Source organism: Sparus aurata, chromosome 1 (assembly GCF_900880675.1).
Source record: "Sparus aurata chromosome 1, fSpaAur1.1, whole genome shotgun sequence".
Classification (NCBI taxonomy): Eukaryota; Metazoa; Chordata; class Actinopteri; order Spariformes; family Sparidae; genus Sparus; species Sparus aurata.
In genome coordinates this window covers 16,225,340-16,243,347 of record NC_044187.1, presented here as the reverse complement: position 1 = coordinate 16,243,347, position 18,008 = coordinate 16,225,340, and the positions used below count along the sequence as shown (strand labels likewise).

Here is an 18,008-nt window from a genome sequence, read left to right as displayed (position 1 = left end):
CCAAACCCCGCCATCCTCCCTTCCCTTGCTCCCCCCCCCGACACCACCCCATCTCCCTGTGCTCCCCCAAGTGCATTCCAGCATGACAAACCACATGGGATTTCACTAGTCCTTTAAAGTCTGCTGCCTCTGGGAACCACTCTTCTCCGTGCAACATTTTAGTATTCAAGGGAATACGTGACTGGGGAGGCAACCAATGCTGTTATATTCCTCCCGTCTCCTCCTGGTTGTTATTTCAGTTGATGCTTTGCGGGAGAGAGACAGAGAAAGAGAGAGAGAGAGAGAAAAAAGAAGAAAAATCGTTTTTTATCAGGTGATCGTAATTGATCACTGATTTTTCCTTTCGTTTTTGCTGTTGTTCAAACACCGTTGGGACTTATTTTCCTGTCTTTGGTGATTCGTCCACATCAAACATTTACCATCAAGATGTCTTTTTACTGAAGTCATTTTTTTTTTTTATTTTAACACATAAAAGCATCACAACAACAATATACAAATTCTTAGTAATCTTTAAAACCAAAACACATTTACACATGCAACAATAGGGTTTAAGACAATGAGTAACTTATTGAATAATTTTTGTTTTTGGAATGTGTTAACGTTACTTTGCAGGAGAGAAAAGGACTGTCGTTCGGTCCAGACTATCATCCCTTAGCTCCAGAACAACATCTGATATGTCAAATATGAATAGTGTACTGTAAGTAATTCTAAATTTGAATGTTTTCAACATAACATACAGTTCCTTTACTGGCATTACTCTCTACCTTTTAGACAGTTACAACCTTTAGTGATCCAAACGGAAAAAGAGAAAACAAAACAAAAAAAAAAAGGTTTGATGGGTTGTTAAAAAAAAACCATGTACTTCAATCATCTTTGTGAATATGACCTCCAGACAGCCGGCTGACTCATAAATGTCTGGCGCTGTCACAATCAAATGACGCCCAATTAGATCTTAAAGAAGTGTGACTCAACCGCACAAGACAATGTGCCCTGTTCCCCCTGTGAGTCCGCTCCAGTGACGAACAACAAGTCCGTCACAGAAGCCCTGCTGCCGTCCTTCGTGTCATCATTCCCAACGAGACACCTCGCACCTTAACGTCGGCTCGGCATTTAAAAAGCGTGGTTTGCAGATGAAGCGAGAGAGAAAAAAAGCTAAAGGATGACTCAGTTTTGGTGACATAATTCAAGAGTCAACGGAAATGAGCGATTGAAGAATAATCAACAGAATAGATTATTGCTCCGGGGTAAAGTGTGTCGTGTTTGTTTTTATCAATCCTTGTGGCCTCTTCTGTGTGACGGATTCATTATGATTGTATGATTGTCTGTTTGAGTCCTTTACATAGGATTGGCTGCAAAACCTACAGCCACAACACTGGAAACACATTCATAGACACCAAAAATATACATTATGATACTGTCAAAAGGTACAATAATTACACAGAAAAGGAAATTACAGAGTTAAAACAACACCATTATGTTTTTCATTTTATCTTTTTGTCTGTCCACTTTTCTTCTCTCGTCCTCCACAAATGTGTTGGGCGTGTTGGGTTCTGTGAACCAGTCAAGTGCTCCTGGCAGAGAGTCAACAGTCCCACCTGCCCTCCTGCTGCTGGATGGGGCGGCCGTGTCTCGCCCCTCTAAAAGAACCACCGGAAAGCTTCGCCGTTGTTGACCGGCGTCCTCTGCGGGAGACAAAAAGTGAAGGACACGTTTTTAATTTGCAGGTTTTTCGAGGTCATGCCATTGTCATGCCATGTAAAAAAACAAAACAAACACAGACTCAGAAATTACAGGCACATTTGGAAGTAAATAATCAATAACGTTCCGAGCAGTGCTGGGTAACAGCGGGTTGAAATAGCGCCGACGTACAGTTAAGTAAAAACCCGGAAGGGCGCTTAAAGCGGCTATAAAGCACAACCACCAAACAAAGTATTTCATCAAAGAGCCAGCCAAGGTGATTACATCCACGTCCCACCCACACCCAAATAATCATTACGCTGGATGAAATATTCAATACAAATTCCCAAGAAGCAACAATGAGGCATTTAATTACTGTGAGCTCGAGCCGCAGTGAGGGGGAACAGTGCATCATTTCAATTTGAGCCCGCGCCAGCAGCCGCCCCTCCTCCTCCTCCTCCTCCTCCTCTTCCCTAAAAAACCTCTATGGCAGACTGACAGCCTCTCCTCTACGAAACTCATTTGGAAGTCAAAGACATAAAATACTGAAGTCTCCCACCAATCCCCATGACCAATTAGCACATTTTTTGATTATTTTTTTCGGCTGTTGACAGGGGGGGGAAATAGTGCATAATCACAACTAAAATCACTTTAGTCTGAGTGGAGGGCAATTTGACATTTTAATACCAAGTGTCATCCGTGGCTCCTTACAGGCCTGATGAGGGCTGCAGCACGAGGCTGCCGCCTACACTCAGCTTATACAGCGGAGGACCACATGTAGACAGTGTTTACAGTAGGACTGGGCCATAATTTAATATTCACGTACATTAACTTCCAGTGGATTTGTTTGCGATCATGTCATGTTCCTGTTTTACCAAATTCTGCTCAAAATTTGAATGAAACAAATAATGATTTCAATTAAGTTCTTAGTTTTTCATGTGTGAAGAGTTCAAACATTAAAGCTACAGCCACTGGTCGGTAAATCAATTACTTAACTGGCAGGAAATTCATGAGCAACAATTTTTAACTATTGATTAAACACAAGCCTCTCACATGCAAAGCTCTCCTGTGGTTTTATACAGTAAACTGAATACCTTTTGGTTTTTTAGCTTTGTCCTGACAAAACAATTTTTTTTAACGATATCATCTGGGCATGTTTTTCTTTTATTTTCGATTTTCACTTCAATAGTTGATGATGAATGAATATTCAGAAATTGCAGCCCTAGATTACAGGGGAACACAACTGATTTAAGCATTAGCATTTGTCTCATTGTTTTACAAGTAATTTGACACACAATTGTTTAAAAGGGGCACTATGTAGTTTTGGAGAAGAAATTAAAACTCAGAATTCTAATATTTACAATATTAATGAGGTAAAAATACTCAGAAATATATATTTTTCCCCATAAGTGAATAAGCATACTGTTCTCAGAGGAAAATAAGGTCCCCAGAACACTGTTTAAAACTAGAAAGGTGGCAGGGTCCGCCAGATATAAACAAAGTAAAACAGCATGAAACTGTGTTGTCCTTTAAGGCCAGTTTGTTTATTTACTCATGAAAACAAAGAGAGTTTGTGTATTTAGTTTTTTTAGGCATTAAAAGATCTGATCTTTCGCTTTAAAATGTCTTCCCTAAAACTACATAGTGCACCTTTAATCTAATTATTTTTTCAGGCATTTCACTCGACTGTATACAGTATATGGTACGTGCTGTACAATGTACGTCCACCAGGCGTTGGAAAACGACATGGCTTCTCTGCCGGTCACGTTCCCATTAACAAACGAGCTATGTCTGGTTACATTTTTTTAATAATGTTACTAAAACTACTCAATTAAGATTAGGAAAAGATCATGGTCTCGCGTAAAATAAGTTATTTCTCAAAACAGTCACCACTAGTTGTTTGCCTCACGCCGGACTTGGGTGGAAGTCCTATTAATAATCTGCCCAATTGTCCCCCAACCTCCTCCGAAACAGGTCTTTCAGGCTATTTGAAGTGCTAAGTGTTTGATTTGAGTCATTATCGTCCCCCGCTGTTACCGCTACTTCATACTCGTGTACTTTTCACGTCCAGGCGAGCCAAACTGTTCCCCTCACTGCTGACCTCTAGTGGATCGGCAGGTCTATTAGATGCTTTGACACGAAACGAGGTGGCACGTATCCACGTTTGTGTATCTAGCCTTTCACCCATTTCTACTAACACCGACAGTACGATTTTTGTTACATTGAAGTTGGAACGTGAAGACAGTCGTATAATAACCCAATTCACAAACATGCACTTTTACAGAGATTTCAGATTTCCCTCGTAAACGAACCAGAATGGATCTCAAAGAGGCAAAAAAAGACACATTTCAATCTAACAAACTTTGAAATTTGGCCAATAATGCTGTCAGAAAAACATTGGCGTAGGTGCAAGAATAAGGATAAACATAACAGACTTTTTAGTTCAAGAAGATCGCTGGAGTAACTGCCTTACTTTACTTTAACAAACAAGCCCAATACGTAGTAATAAGAAGAAACACGGAATTAATAAATGACGGAAGAAAAAGGTCTGCAGACTCCTCACCTAATGAGCCTATCAGCACCTGCGTTTATTAAACCGATAACCTCCAACAATAGCAACAACAAATCACCCATTAGCCCCCGCTCACTTTACCTGTACGGTTAATAAGTGTTCAGTCACCACTTAGATAAAACAATAGTGGAGGTCTTCATGATAACATATTAGATCTTTTTTTTTTTCCCTATCGCTGTAAGCCTGTCAGCTGCGTGTAGACAGGTGCCGGGCCGTCGCAACACGAGCTTTTTGGACACATACATTCCTTCCTACGTGTGTAGAAACCATTTACCATTTTTTTCACACCACATTAAGCAATTACTATTATCCTTCCAAGTGAATAATGGAGGGACCCGGAACAGCAGGATACCATCATCACCAATTTAGAGTCACGGCTGAAATGAAACACCATCACGTTTTGAAGGGTCGAGACGCTCTCACAGATCTCATGTATTTTTTTCTTTCTTTCTGCTTGTGACGTCACCGTAGCTCGATAAATTGTGTTTTTTTATTTTCATTTTTGGATGCAATTAGGGTTTGGTTAATATATCGTTACAGTTGTTATTGAAGTCATCTCTGCTTTTTTTAAAAGGACATTTAATTGAAGATAGGGCAAGTATAAGTGGATGGCATGATATTTTTGCCATGATTTTATTTGGAATTTTAATAGTTTGAATGTGTACCTATTTAGGGAAAGTAGAAATAGAGAGTCTTCGACGTTTATCCTCCATAATAAAAACCACATAAGCAGCCTTGAATCACTGGACACATGGATTATATTGGTACAGCTTTCTTTAACAAACTCAGTTTTTAGTTTTCTTTTGTATTTTGATAGAAACCCACCAGATTAAACTGCACAATTGTAACCTGTACATTTAATTAAATTGAGCAGTTTATGACGCACACCTCGCTAAAACTACTGCAACTGGTCTAATACAACAGGCCCTTCAATAAATCCCACCTGTTTTGCATTATACAGGGAGACGTTCCTGTTATTCAGCCTACTACCTTCACTTATGGTAATGAGGTGGACGAAATAACAGAAACACCTGTCAGTATACGACAATATGATTCAACAGCACCTCAAATGTGACCTCAACACCTCTTGTTAATTGAATATCATAACCTCTGTGAAAATAGGAGTTGTTGCAGGGATGCTCCATCAGATTGCATTCACTTTCTCAAGGTAACTAACGGCAAATTGGTTTATGTTTCTCCAATAAAATAAAATGGACACTTCTGGCAGCAAGATTTGAGCTAGAGACACAACCAACATAAAAAAACCAACAACAAAAAAAAGGGCTGGTGATCTTGTTTCTGTTATGGACAATAATCTAAAAGGTCAACATAAATGGGTAGAATCCTGGTTTGTGCTTCAACATCTGGACTCAACCTGTTCTGCTCTGATTTTGTTTGAAACATTGAAATATAGACGGCATATACCGCTACAAGCTTTTGTGTCCTTTTAAAATGGTTTTATTTGACAGGATAAGCCTAAAGAGAAGATAGAAAAACGGGATGAGAGATCGGAGGACTGGCATGCAGCAAAGGGCCGCAGGTTAGAATCAATCCCTGGGCTGCTGCAGCGAGGACACAGCCTCCGCACATCGGCTGAGTGGTCCACCAACTGAGCTACCAATGTCTTTTTATGTTTAAGTTGGGTTTTGGGTATTGATTTGTATACTGTTTTTCAAAATATGATAATAAAAACAAATTAAGAAAAGCCAAATATGTAAATCTCACCAAACACAAAACAAAAAAAAAAGAGAACAATGAGCTTCAAGAACTTCCTTTAAAACAAAGAAACACGGGTGTCAGAGCCTGATGACTACTCTTCCTAAAAAGGCGCAGGGAAGAGAGCGTGTGCACTTCAAATGTCGTAGACGTCATATGAACATCACGACGCATCCGCACTTTCAGCCTTTGAATGTGATGCTCTAAGAGCCGAGGCAAAAAGGAGAGAAAAAAGGGGAGGTGAGAATGTTTATCTTGATCCATATTCTCACATTGATCAGTCCCTGGTGGAAGTGCGGCTCGCCAGAGACAATAATGACCCTGATCTGGGCACTCGGCATGTCTCTGTTTTGTTAAGTTCCCGCTTTATCGATCCAGTGTGGCTCCTGAGTGCTGCTTGGATTCACTCCCAGGCCTCCTCGCCTCAGCACACTGCAGTGACCAGGCACAAAGAAGGCTCAATTAGCACAGCCCCGCGTCGTCTGCTCCCCAACCTGCATGCGCCTTCAAAATCACTCCATCAACCGCCAGGGAGAGGAAAGGGGGGGGAGAAAAGATACAAGAATACAGAACCAAGGGGGGGGAGAGAGAGAGTGGAGGAAAAACAGAAGAATGAAAGGTGGGGAGAAGGTAAGGGTTGATAGTGTTACACCAGGGACACGGGAGCAACACCAAGGTTTCACCTCAAATCAAGACGCTGTGGCAGCAGCTCAGCCTCACGTCAACACCGCCGCCTCTGCAGCAGAGCATACATAACAACCTGGCTACAACGATACACAGCGGGAAAGACAATTTCCCGCTCTGGCAATGAATGCACACGACCGAGTATTGAACTGACTGGAGGAGGAGGGAGAGATTTCTCCAGACCTCAAATTAACCCCACCACACCACCACAGTAGGCAGTGTATTGTAAGTGTCTGCCGGTGGCTTTTGGTGATAACGACACAGTAAAACTGACATGTGGTGGAATAATTCTCTGCTGATTCTGGCGAGGCGGCGTGAGGTCTCTGGGCAGCCATGACACCCTGTGATCCTAACTCAACCTGGCAGGTGCAGTTAATGCCGAAGCCTCGTCGTCGGCTGATTGAGACGAGGTGGTGGAGAGACAGCGCCAGCGAGAAAACGGGATGTTGAATCATAATCAGGCCGATTTGTCTTGAGGAGCTTGCGTGAAAAAGCCACTCCGCCAACATTAAACCTCCAACCGCAATCTCAGACATCCAGGTTAAGGCCGATGCTTCCCTATCTGCTCTACGAAAATAAAAAAAAATAAAAAAACACATGAACGGTCCTGAAAGCCCCCCCCCCTGGCCCACCCCTGCCCTGCCCCTCCCCTCCCTCTCCCCCCGCAGCCTTGGCATCACACTGAGCCGGGGCCAGAGATAAACCACTCAAGACGATGAGGATGATAATGGCAGACGCCGCAGCGCCTCAAAATTCAATCAGCGCTGGGACGTCAATGCGGATGAGTGTAAAAGTGAAATATGCTCGCCGGCGTGTGTTAAAAGACGCCACACAGGGCTCGCAGAAACAACAACGAGCGACGAAGAGGACGATGAGAAGGGGAAAAAAAAAGCAAGGGAGAGGGAGGGAGAAAAGAATGAAAATAATGTGTCTCTACTACTCCCGACTCCCGGCACAATCCCACTGGCATTCTGAGCAGCCCCTACTTTAACCACAGACTGTGAATAAATTACCCTTTTGAACTCGGGGTGATTGCAAATGTGCCCCGGTTTCTCTTGAGACATGTCTGGCACTAACCCTCAGCTCTATGCTTCCAGCCAGCCTTGTCACAGAGCCCCATCCCCTCCCTCCCTTCTTCCCTCCCACCAACACACACACACACACTCAACACACACACACAAGCATGCACAACATCATAAAACTTTTAATTCACCATAATTACGGGTGCCATTTTTTTTTCAGCCAACTACAAACCCAGCCCCTTCGCTCCTCTCCCCTCCGCTCTCTCTATTTATTTATTTTTTTCTGTCTAGGAATTCTCAAGAAGATTCTCATACTTGGAGATAAAAAACAATGTGTTAGAAATGAGGAAGTATCCTATAGTGGCAGAAAGATCAGAGCAGAGATGGAGTGGATAGAGACAGATATATGGAAGGGGAGGGAGACAGGACGGGAGGAATCTCAGAGAGACGGCAGCACTGGGCAGGTTGAATAGCAGCCTGTGGGTGCTGATGTGTTTCAGAATGCTCATTATAACACATAGCCCATGCATTACCCTGACAATACCCATAATTTATTAACTTACAGACCGGGGGAACCAGGCCACTTTTTCAAAACCGCAAACCCTTCCGATGCAGCTCTGACAGGCTGCAAACAAAATATATATAAATAAATACCACTCTCCTGACACACAAACTGCGGCTGACACTGTTTTAGCTGTCTGGACGCCGACTTAAAAGGAAGGAGAGAAAAAAAAAGAACAAATTAAAAAAAACACTTGCATGTGAAATTCGCCCGCACACCCAGGTCAGCCAATTTGTGCTTTCTTTTTTTTTTTTGCCACCTTGCACGTCGCAAGCCCCCAAAAATAAATCCCGACGCCTCAGAACTACAGTCGGAAAAGTTGAGCCTGTGATCATTTCGCTATAACATGACACCACGCGGGGAAATGACTTTGATTATTTTCTTATAGGCAAAACTGGTGGGGAGGCAGACAAAACTAGGGAGGAGTGAGGAAAAGAGCATGTTTCATCAGAAGGAAACTGAGGAAGGGAGGAAGGAAGGTAGGAAGGAAGGAAGGAGGACTTTGGGAGCCAGCCAAACATTCAGGGCTGATCTCCAGCTCTAAGAAAGAGAGAGAGAGAGAGAGGAGGGAGGAGGGAGGAGAAAAAAGTTTCAGCAGTGCAGTCAGCCTTAACTGATGTGTTATATATTGCCTGTCACTTTATTCTGCAGGAATATTGGGGCGTTGCCAAGCTCAAACCTGGAAGGTATAGCAATCCATCACCTGCGCTGTTACCGGCGTTGGTGGGTGGGGGTTGAAATCTCATCTCGGAGCTTGTAGCCAATATTCTAGCCACCCAATGCCGTTTATAAAAGGTACCTCTCCAAGGCCGCTATCACGGACAGACCAGTCATCTAGTCATGCACACGCCGCTGCCCTCCCCGCCCTGCATCACAACACCGTAACGCAAACAGACTCCGCTCAGCGCAAGAGCTTATTCCTCGGATATTATCTGAGAGGATCATCAATTTTAAGATTCACTCTGGTGATAGTAAGTAAAAAGAATAAGATGACTTTAATGGAATATGCATTTGCTGTGATGAAATCGTCTTTCTGCTTTGTGGCTGAGTTGTTTATGAGCCGAAGATTCAGATTCAGTGGGCAAGCGATTCATTGTGACTGGCAATCTAATTTTTCATATTTAAAGGTACAGTACAGACGCAGAGTTACACATAGAGGAACAGATTGACAGATAAAAACATCTCAGATCTAAATGATTATAGTATTAAAGGTCCAATTTGTAAGACAGTTGATTTTTTGAGTCTCACTCCCAACTCGTGAAATGCAGATGCTTTGGGAATGTAGGTCAGGTCAGCTGTCAGCTATCGTCAGGATGCGAAGAGTTGGGAATGAGACTCAAAAATAAAAAATTTATCACCTTTACAAATTGGACCATTAAAGCAACAAAATGCAACTTCCTAGAGAAGAATTGCTGATTGTTGAGTCACATCCTCAGACCCTCAAATACCGAGGCTTTGGGTCGGAGGCTCGGGTCGGACGCCAACCGAAAGTGCCAACATTTGGCGATGAGACTCAACGATCAACCACCATGAAGTCCTATTTTTGTTAACTTTTTTAAAGATTCATTTGAGCCTTCTGCTTGTGTTGGGGCTAACTCAGACACATTTAAGTTGATTAACATAACTCAAGTACAAATAATAGGCTGCTCGAGTATTTCCATTTAATGAAACTTTTTAATTTAGGGTCGCAATCAAAAGTATCATCTTTGTGTTATTCGTCTCCTTTTTTAGCCAGTAAATGACCCACGAATTATGAGTTTAGGGAGGTGTAGAGAGCCTGTAACCATACTTTTTTTTTTTTTTTTTTTAAAAGCGTACAATAACAATAATTACACATAATCACTGGCTTTAAAGGCAACCAGATGAACTCATAAACAAAAGGTGCAGTGCAAAGCCTAACATCTTCTGGATTATGTGAATTATCAACCAATTTTAATATCACGATTATCATTAATATGGCAGTATCGCAACACCACTATTAGAGACTTCAACAAATGTCACACCGTCATGATTTAACACTTTTTTCAGTGAAAATAAAAAACGGTGATACAAAATTAATAATTCCCGCTGACCGTGAATCATATCGCAATCTTTAGAATCTCTCAAAATAACAGTAAAAGTAATATTGTTCTCTTTTTAGCATATCGTGCAGCTCTATTTGTAATTTTTGTCTCACTACAATTAAAAGGAGAAATATTCTACTTTTTACTCCACCGACATCTTTTGGAACTGAAATATACCTTTAGGGGAATGTTTGGTGGCTCGCTCCCATGCAGTAAAAACAACAACTGTTTCTTCTTGACTGATCTTTGTCCTGATCCTGTACGGAGTGGCATGTTCACAGCCAAAAGTGTTTTTTAATTAAACACCATTCCCCCCAGATCATTAAATGTTTAAAATCTTCCCAGTTCGCCCTGATTATAACCTTCAGCGTGCAACTTTACGCCAATAACGTTACCAGCCACAGAAATATAAATTCTAAAGCGGATAAAAGATAGACGATAGATTTTTTGCAGTTTTTTTAAATGGTACAAATCTGCTCAATTTCTAACACTTATAACCAAAATATTCATGTCTTTTTATTGCTTTTGTCCAGCCTCATCGTCACCGCAGAAGTACAAGGTTATCGGGGCGGCAGTCAGGAGAATGAAAGGTGCCTGAAGTGTGTAAATACACACAGGTCACACAGCTACTCTCAGTCAATACCGTTCATTTTTACTCACAAGTGCCATAAAAGTCGGACTCAAATAAATCAGATTTTGCAGGTGACCTCAGAAGCGAGAATTTCGGCGGGCTATAGATCACGAAGGTCTGGAGAGAATCTTCATTGTGTGTTTAACCCTTGTGATTTTAATCTCATATTTTTTTCCACGAAGGACTTAAAGTCAGAGATATTTAGAAATCGAGTGGAATACCGTGAGCCCTTTCTTTCCACCACGTATCTCCTTTAACTAGCTCATGCAGTCAGACTCCCTCTTGAATATATGCCCACAATGCTAATGCTCACAGACAAACATACCAAGTACACCGGTGTCCCGATCGCATTCCAGCGCTGAAATACGGCTACAATCTCTTAATTCAAGGTCCGGCCTCGCACCAGGCGTGCATTCGAGCAAATCAAGCTAAGTGTATTGCGGATGTTTGTGAGTAATGAGGAATTTGGGAGTTTTTTGCTGACTAGGCATGTATGAAGCAGGGGGTAGAAGCTGGGTGGGGGTGTATGATGGTGTGCTTAAGAGCTGTGCCTGGGAGAGGCGGGGTGGTCACAGGGGGGAGATTAGGCTGAGGGGCAGCGGAGGAAAACCAAATCCATCTCCATCTCAGAAACATCCTAAAGCAGATTACTTACTTCAGTGGGAGAGGAAGAGAGGGAGGAAGGAAAGGGGGGGGGGGGGGGCAGAGGAGCATGAGATGGATGAGGGAGCAGAGGAGGAGGAGGAGGAGGAGGAGGAGAGAGAGAGAGCAATTAGCATAGATGCAATTCTGGCACAGTCCTCTGACTTGATATTTGACCTTCTGCAAGAGTCTTGCCAAATATCGCCTGAGAAGCGCAGACGGACCATATGGCAAAGTGCTGCTGGAGGCTGAGTGCAGTGTGACTCCAAGCCTCCGTATGCTAATGGGGGAATGTAATTACAGTGCAGTATTCCTGTAGGACGTATATTTTACTAGCCCTCCATAGGAGCTGCTTTGCAGTGAGACAGGCCAAGCCTCGGTGGCTTCAGAAAATACGCTTTTTTATCAGTCAGGCAGCTTTTGAGCAGACAGCGAAATGGAACGGGCCCGGTGTAACTGGGGCGGCACTGCAATATGTCGCTTTATGAGGAAGTCGGTGTATGTTTGTGGAAGCGGAATCGCCTCCAGTCAAACGTCGAGCGAAATCCGCACTGAATCACATATGGAGGCAAAGCTGTTCGAATCGCGAGCAGCCTGGACACGCCCCGACCGGTGATGTCATGGCAGATGTTTCCCATCAGGTGCCGACGGCAAAACACCTGCTGAGCTGGTGACATCACTGATCGGGGCGTGGCGTGAGCTGCAAGATACTTGGAAGATTCATACCACTGGGAATAAGAAAATACCAGATTTCGTGACATCTGTTTGAATTCCCTCCTAATTCAGGTGACTGGGGGGCAGGTGAGATCGAAGTCAATTATCTAAACTGTAAACTGAGTTTAATGACATCAGCTTTCTTCGACTACGACGATGTGTTAGTGTCCATGGGTCATATGAACATACACCATTTCTACACCACAATTAGCATGTACACGCAGGTTCTTTAATGCAGATAAACTCGCAAAAAATAGGTGATTTATTCATTTCTAGTGGATGAGTTTGCTAGTTTATTTTTTTTCTTGTGTCATGTTTGTCATAGGAAACGAAATGTCGGAAAAACAGCTAAGGAGTGAGACTTTCTTCTCATCTCTGTTGAGAGCTGCACATGTGCCGTAACAATCAGGCAAAGATAGGACACTGACAAGGAATCCAGCGACAATGTTACAGTGGCTGTTTTTTTTTGCCTATCTTTTTAAAATTTTGCACCGACATAATGATGTCCGAGTGTTGCTTGAACAGAGACAGAAGGAAAAGTCTGAGCAAGCTGGCGTCATTAATGTCAACACGTGTCAAAGAATTGCAGTTCCATGACAGGAATTAAAAGGATTTGGGGGACTCTGTTCACATACAGATTACATCATCGTTTCAAGCTAAATTTGTTTTTTCAATAATTTAACAGAAACATTGAAATCAGATTCTATGCAGTCATCTCAATCCAAATGTTTAATGCTCGCAAAGTTGCAAATTGCAAAGTAACGTCAACATATTTATGTTTAATCCCTTCAATTTTTACTCCTGAAAATCAACCCCAAAACACAAGCCGGGATATGCTGACTTTTTCTAATTTAACCAAAATCATTCCCTAACCTTGAGCAGGGGGCCCAAATCTATAAATACAAGAGACACAGCACTTAAAAACTCCAGCAATCCATTCCGACCTTACCGCTCCAACTCCTGAACAGACAAATGCAATCACACAAACATGACCACTGAACATATGTCAGGTCGAACTGATGTTTCCTCCAAAAGTATAGTAAAAATAAATTGTTTGGGACAAGGTCAAGGTCCCAAAGAAACTGCTAATGAGTTACAGGTATCTCACACTACAACCTTGAATGAAGTCTCACACAATGCTTCAGTTCAGTGAGAGATATCTGGGCTTAAAGGGAGCCACTTTCTGCTGCCGAAACAACACTCGGACGCCATGCCTCTTCCATTTAACATTCATGGAAAGTCCCTGGCCCACGCAGACGGAGGCTGAGTTGACCCTCGTAGGACGGAGCTGGGGCAGCACCCTTGGGTCAGAGGCCTCAGTCTGTAGCGGAGATCACCTACCTGCTACTAAGTACAGAAGTGCTGGCCTCCATTTCAATTAGCTTCACCTAAGAATCGTCATCCGAGCAGAGCAATTTTACACAATTCTGCTACAAAGCTATCCCCTCCTCTGGGAGCGAGCACTGTATGGGAGACGGCGGCGAGGCTTTCAGGTGCTACTGAAATTTCCGGAAAACAAAAACAGAGAGGTGCGGCGGTGAGGGTCAATAGAGCTCCGGGACGGGGAAATCAGAGCAGTGTGAGCAGGGAGGAGGGCAGGCGTAGCAGGATGGGAGCGGGGGAGGGGGGAGAAGATGAGCAGGACACGCGTTTGAGTGTGCAGATACCTGAGGGATCCGGTATGGAAATCCCCAATTTCTCAGCCAAGTTGCAGCCCTTTGAACAGCGGAAGACGTCAGCAAGCGCGGCGAGAAGCCATGTGGGTGTAACGAAGCGAGGGCTAAGCGAGGCAACATGCTGCCAGTTCTCTGAAATGTTAAATTGAAATGCAAAGTAGGAGCAGGCCTTCTTGTTTTGAGCAGATTTCTCAGCATCTGTGTGGGAGCCCTTAAACTCGGAAGGTCTATATGCAGAGCTCTGCATATTTACTGTAAATCAACATAATATTTAGGTTAGGCTTAGAAAACACACATACTGGAAGTTGGATCTTTAATTGCGCTCACGTAATGGAGATTGAGTCAAATATTTCTGTGCATTAAACTCAGTGGGTGACAAAGGTTTCAGTTCAGTAAATACAATTTTGAAAGCGTGCAGCCAGTCCTTTCAGGTGCAGTGCCTTTACTCGTCATCGTGCTGCTTTCACCTTCATGCTACAGAATGAACAGGCTAAAGATGCCACAAGTCATTAAAGGTTTAAGAATTGGATAGTAATGCAGAATTAAATAAAGTTCCCTCTCTTTTTGTCCATGTAAGGTGCCTCGCAATTGCTTGTATTTCCAGAGCAGTGATGGACATGAAACTTTTGTGGTTAATTTCTCATTACCATCAGTTATGTGCCCTCAAGCAAACGACCTTAACCCCACTTGCTTCACCGGAGCTGCTCGGCGAGGTCAGACTGTGGAATGTCGTAGGTGGCAGCTTCCAGGTGTGACTGTGTGTAATCAGGGGGGTGTTTTCCTGCAAAAGAGCGATCTGGGATCTGGAATAAAGCTTCCCTGAATAAAAGACAAAAAATATCTAGTGCTTTGGTAAAAATAAATAAATAAAAAAAAGATAAAGGTACAAGACTGTGTGTGTAAAAAGGTAAGATGAGAAGTAAACTATGATTCCCAAGGTGCATTTTGGTTGAGAAACATCCGGTCACAGAGGGGAAAGCTAAAGGATTACGCTGTTGAGAAAAACAATTTTTACAATCTGCAGTTTAAATGACTTCAATCGCAGATTGATTCAATTTTGGATGAATTTTGAAACCATTGTTCTGCAGGGACAAAGCATTTAGATTCCGCTTCAGCTTGGATTCGTGCCTGCAACTGGCTACTTCTTGAGAGCAATGGCAGCTCTGGGGCTCATGGGTATTGTAGTATTTCGAACCATCCGCCATGTCAAACCCATGTAGACGATTTATCAGAAGCAAAGCTGAAATAATTACAGCTATTTTTTTTTTGCTCATTTTTTAACTTTTTCAGACTTTCCTCTAATCAAAGCTTTTTTTTTTCTTGTAAACTGAACTGGATTCTTTGACTTCTTCGGGACTCATGAGAGACATAAACTTACAGAACTTACAAATGTATTTTGATGTGGACTGTCCCTTTAAGGCTTAAAGGGACAGTTTGCATCAAAATCAAGAATACATATTTTTTTGTCCTATCTGCAGATTGCAGAGTTGTGAAGATATCATCTGAAGAGATGTTCTCTGAAATATACTTTAGAGGAAATGTTAGGCTTTTGGTGCTCAAAGTGCCAAACATAGTTACTCAACATAATCAACAGACATTGCTGTGAGCAGTTTCATGTAGTCTACTTATTAACGTTTCCCGTCATGGACGAGAAGCTAGCAAACTAAGCTACCTGACCCCAACATCACAGCTCAGCCGCGGAGGACGCCATTAATATTTATATCCTGTGCTGTCACGAGCCTCTGAGCTGAGATGACTCACACTTCCCTCTGCGCAGTGATACGGTTAGCGGGTGTGTAGCTCCATAGAAAGAAAATAGTTCTGACACGGAACTGCTCAAAATAGGTACTGAGGATTATCCTTAGTAACCTGGTCTTGATTTCTGGAAAGAGGCATCACTGTTGAGTTTTCAAATGTGTTTTGGTGCTCTGACCACCACAAGCTGAGTGCCATCTAGTTCCATTATATCAGAGTGAAGGCAGACGTCTCAGCCAGCCAGTATCTCTAAAACTCGGCAACTCACACCAAAACAATCTAGATGGATGAATAGCACTACAAGTAAGAGGAAAAAACGCAAAATAAACAAATAGAAATGGTAAGCAATAAAAACCTAGTTGTGCTACAAAAACTTGGGTTTTCTTTTGTGTCAGACTTTTCTCCAATCTTTGTATTTCTTTTGTGAAATACTGGATACATTTGCTTTGGGGCTTTATTCGAATAAAGCACAAAAATCTCTCGTTGGTAGAACTGCATACATAAAACTAATGAAAAGGATCACAAGTAGATTGCTTTGTTTCAAAGCACGAGTACAAACGTTCATGCTCAAACGCAATCCTGCTTTTTCTTTAATACTTGCATAAAATGTATACCATTTACATCTGTTCTGGTTTCCTGACAGAAATCGAATCAACCGAGCATCGTGCTTGATGCGCAGGTCCGCACAATGCCTGGTTGACATTTGGGAGGTGCGCGCGAGACCTACGCTTCCCCATATTACTCACATTTATGTTTACCTTCGGGGAAGCATAATTCCTGTTTAAGGGGTCACATGCCAAAAAGATTGGAATCCACTTCAGTAATGCATTCACAAGGACTGTATTGGAAAATTCAAGTCTGTACAGGAAGCACTCATTTTGCTTTCCTGAATGTATCTGACACACACCTACAATAAGAAAAACAAGGATTACATTAATCTAGTTAAATTCACGAGACTAATATTCCACCTGAAGCAACCTTAGAGGAAGAACACGAGTAGGCTTTGGTTAAACTGGAAGGTGAAACTTGACAAAGATGAAAACAAGAGCGATATCGTTAGGAGAAAAAGCCAGTGGGCAATGTAATACGCTAAAGGCAGCATTTAAGACGGAGCTAATCCAAGCAGACTCCCCCCTGCTTAGTCATTCCAGCTCCACACTGATCAGACGGGGAAACCGGTCACAGTTTGTCAAAACACAGCTTGCACTGTGAGCAGATTGAAATCATTTCTCTACTCAACAGAATGCCACAGACAAAACAGATCTTTTTTTTTTTTTAAGGAGCGACAACAAGCCGAGAACAGCTCAGTGGTTTATCAGTCGGAGAGGACAAAGGGGCTCTCCGCTAAGGAATGAAAATATCCACCTGATGTCATCAACCGGTGCATCATAAATCCCATCCTTTTTGCCTGGGGGCCACAGACTGACTTCACGCCTCTGTGACACTCTCTAACCCCAGGGTTTCTATCAGAAAAAAACCTTGAAATATCTTTCTGGGCATGGTGTCAGATGCTTGCCATGAAATATTCATAATGCGAGAGCAGAGCCACAATAGAGGTGGTGGCAGCATGCGAAGGATTTGACTTGCAGAAACTGAGGCGCTTTAACCACGTTGACCGATTTCTCCCGTCAGTTGTCACTCACAAATTGACTTTCACATTAAGTTTTCTTGGGATGAATGGCACAAAGCCAGCTGTCATTTAAGCCTTTAACCTATAGATATAAACTCATTAGTGCAACTGCAGAACTGCAATTCTATATGGCCCCTGTATATTACATTTAATCTGTTTTTCCAACTACAATGAGATTAACATAGATTCAATACAGGGTTTATTTTTCTTTTTGCCGTTCAATATTGTTACCTGGTTGAAGCTACTTTGCAATTGAAACAGTTAAAGGGCCATTCCTACGTTTTTCGAAGCTTCAAACCGTCAACTATGCACAAAAACTGGGAAACCTGGGAATTTAAGAGGGTCTGTCATCCAAAAGTAAAAAGGGAGAGACCCTGCTCCAAAGGTTTCCCCCTTTGTCCCAAAAATTGATCAAATCTTCAAATTAAAATCCAAAACACATAAAATATAGTTAGAACCAGAACCACTCATTAACACACCAGGAATATCTGATGATGTTGAAATTAGGCAACACCCAGAAATGTTTCCTATCCTCTGGTTTCACTGTTGTAAAGAAACTTCTTCGAGTTGATTTAACACAGCTGCTTTGTTGTTGTCAGCAGTGCTGGTTCAGGCATGTGTGAGCTGCCCAATCAAAGGAGGGGGGAGGGCTTAAAGAGACAGG

The 18,008-nt window shown here is 42.5% G+C and overlaps 1 protein-coding gene across 1 annotated transcript in view; it reads right to left on the bottom strand.

Moving 5' to 3' along the window:
- Nucleotides 1-446: 446 nt before the first annotated feature.
- cxxc4 (CXXC finger 4) overlaps nt 447-18,008 on the bottom strand; it is a 30,299-nt gene continuing 12,737 nt past the window's right edge. Inside the window, exon 3 of the mRNA XM_030412588.1 lies at nt 447-1,682. Coding sequence (XP_030268448.1) covers nt 1,638-1,682 — 45 coding nt within the window. The 3' untranslated portion in view covers nt 447-1,637. The remainder of the gene's footprint in view (nt 1,683-18,008) is intronic.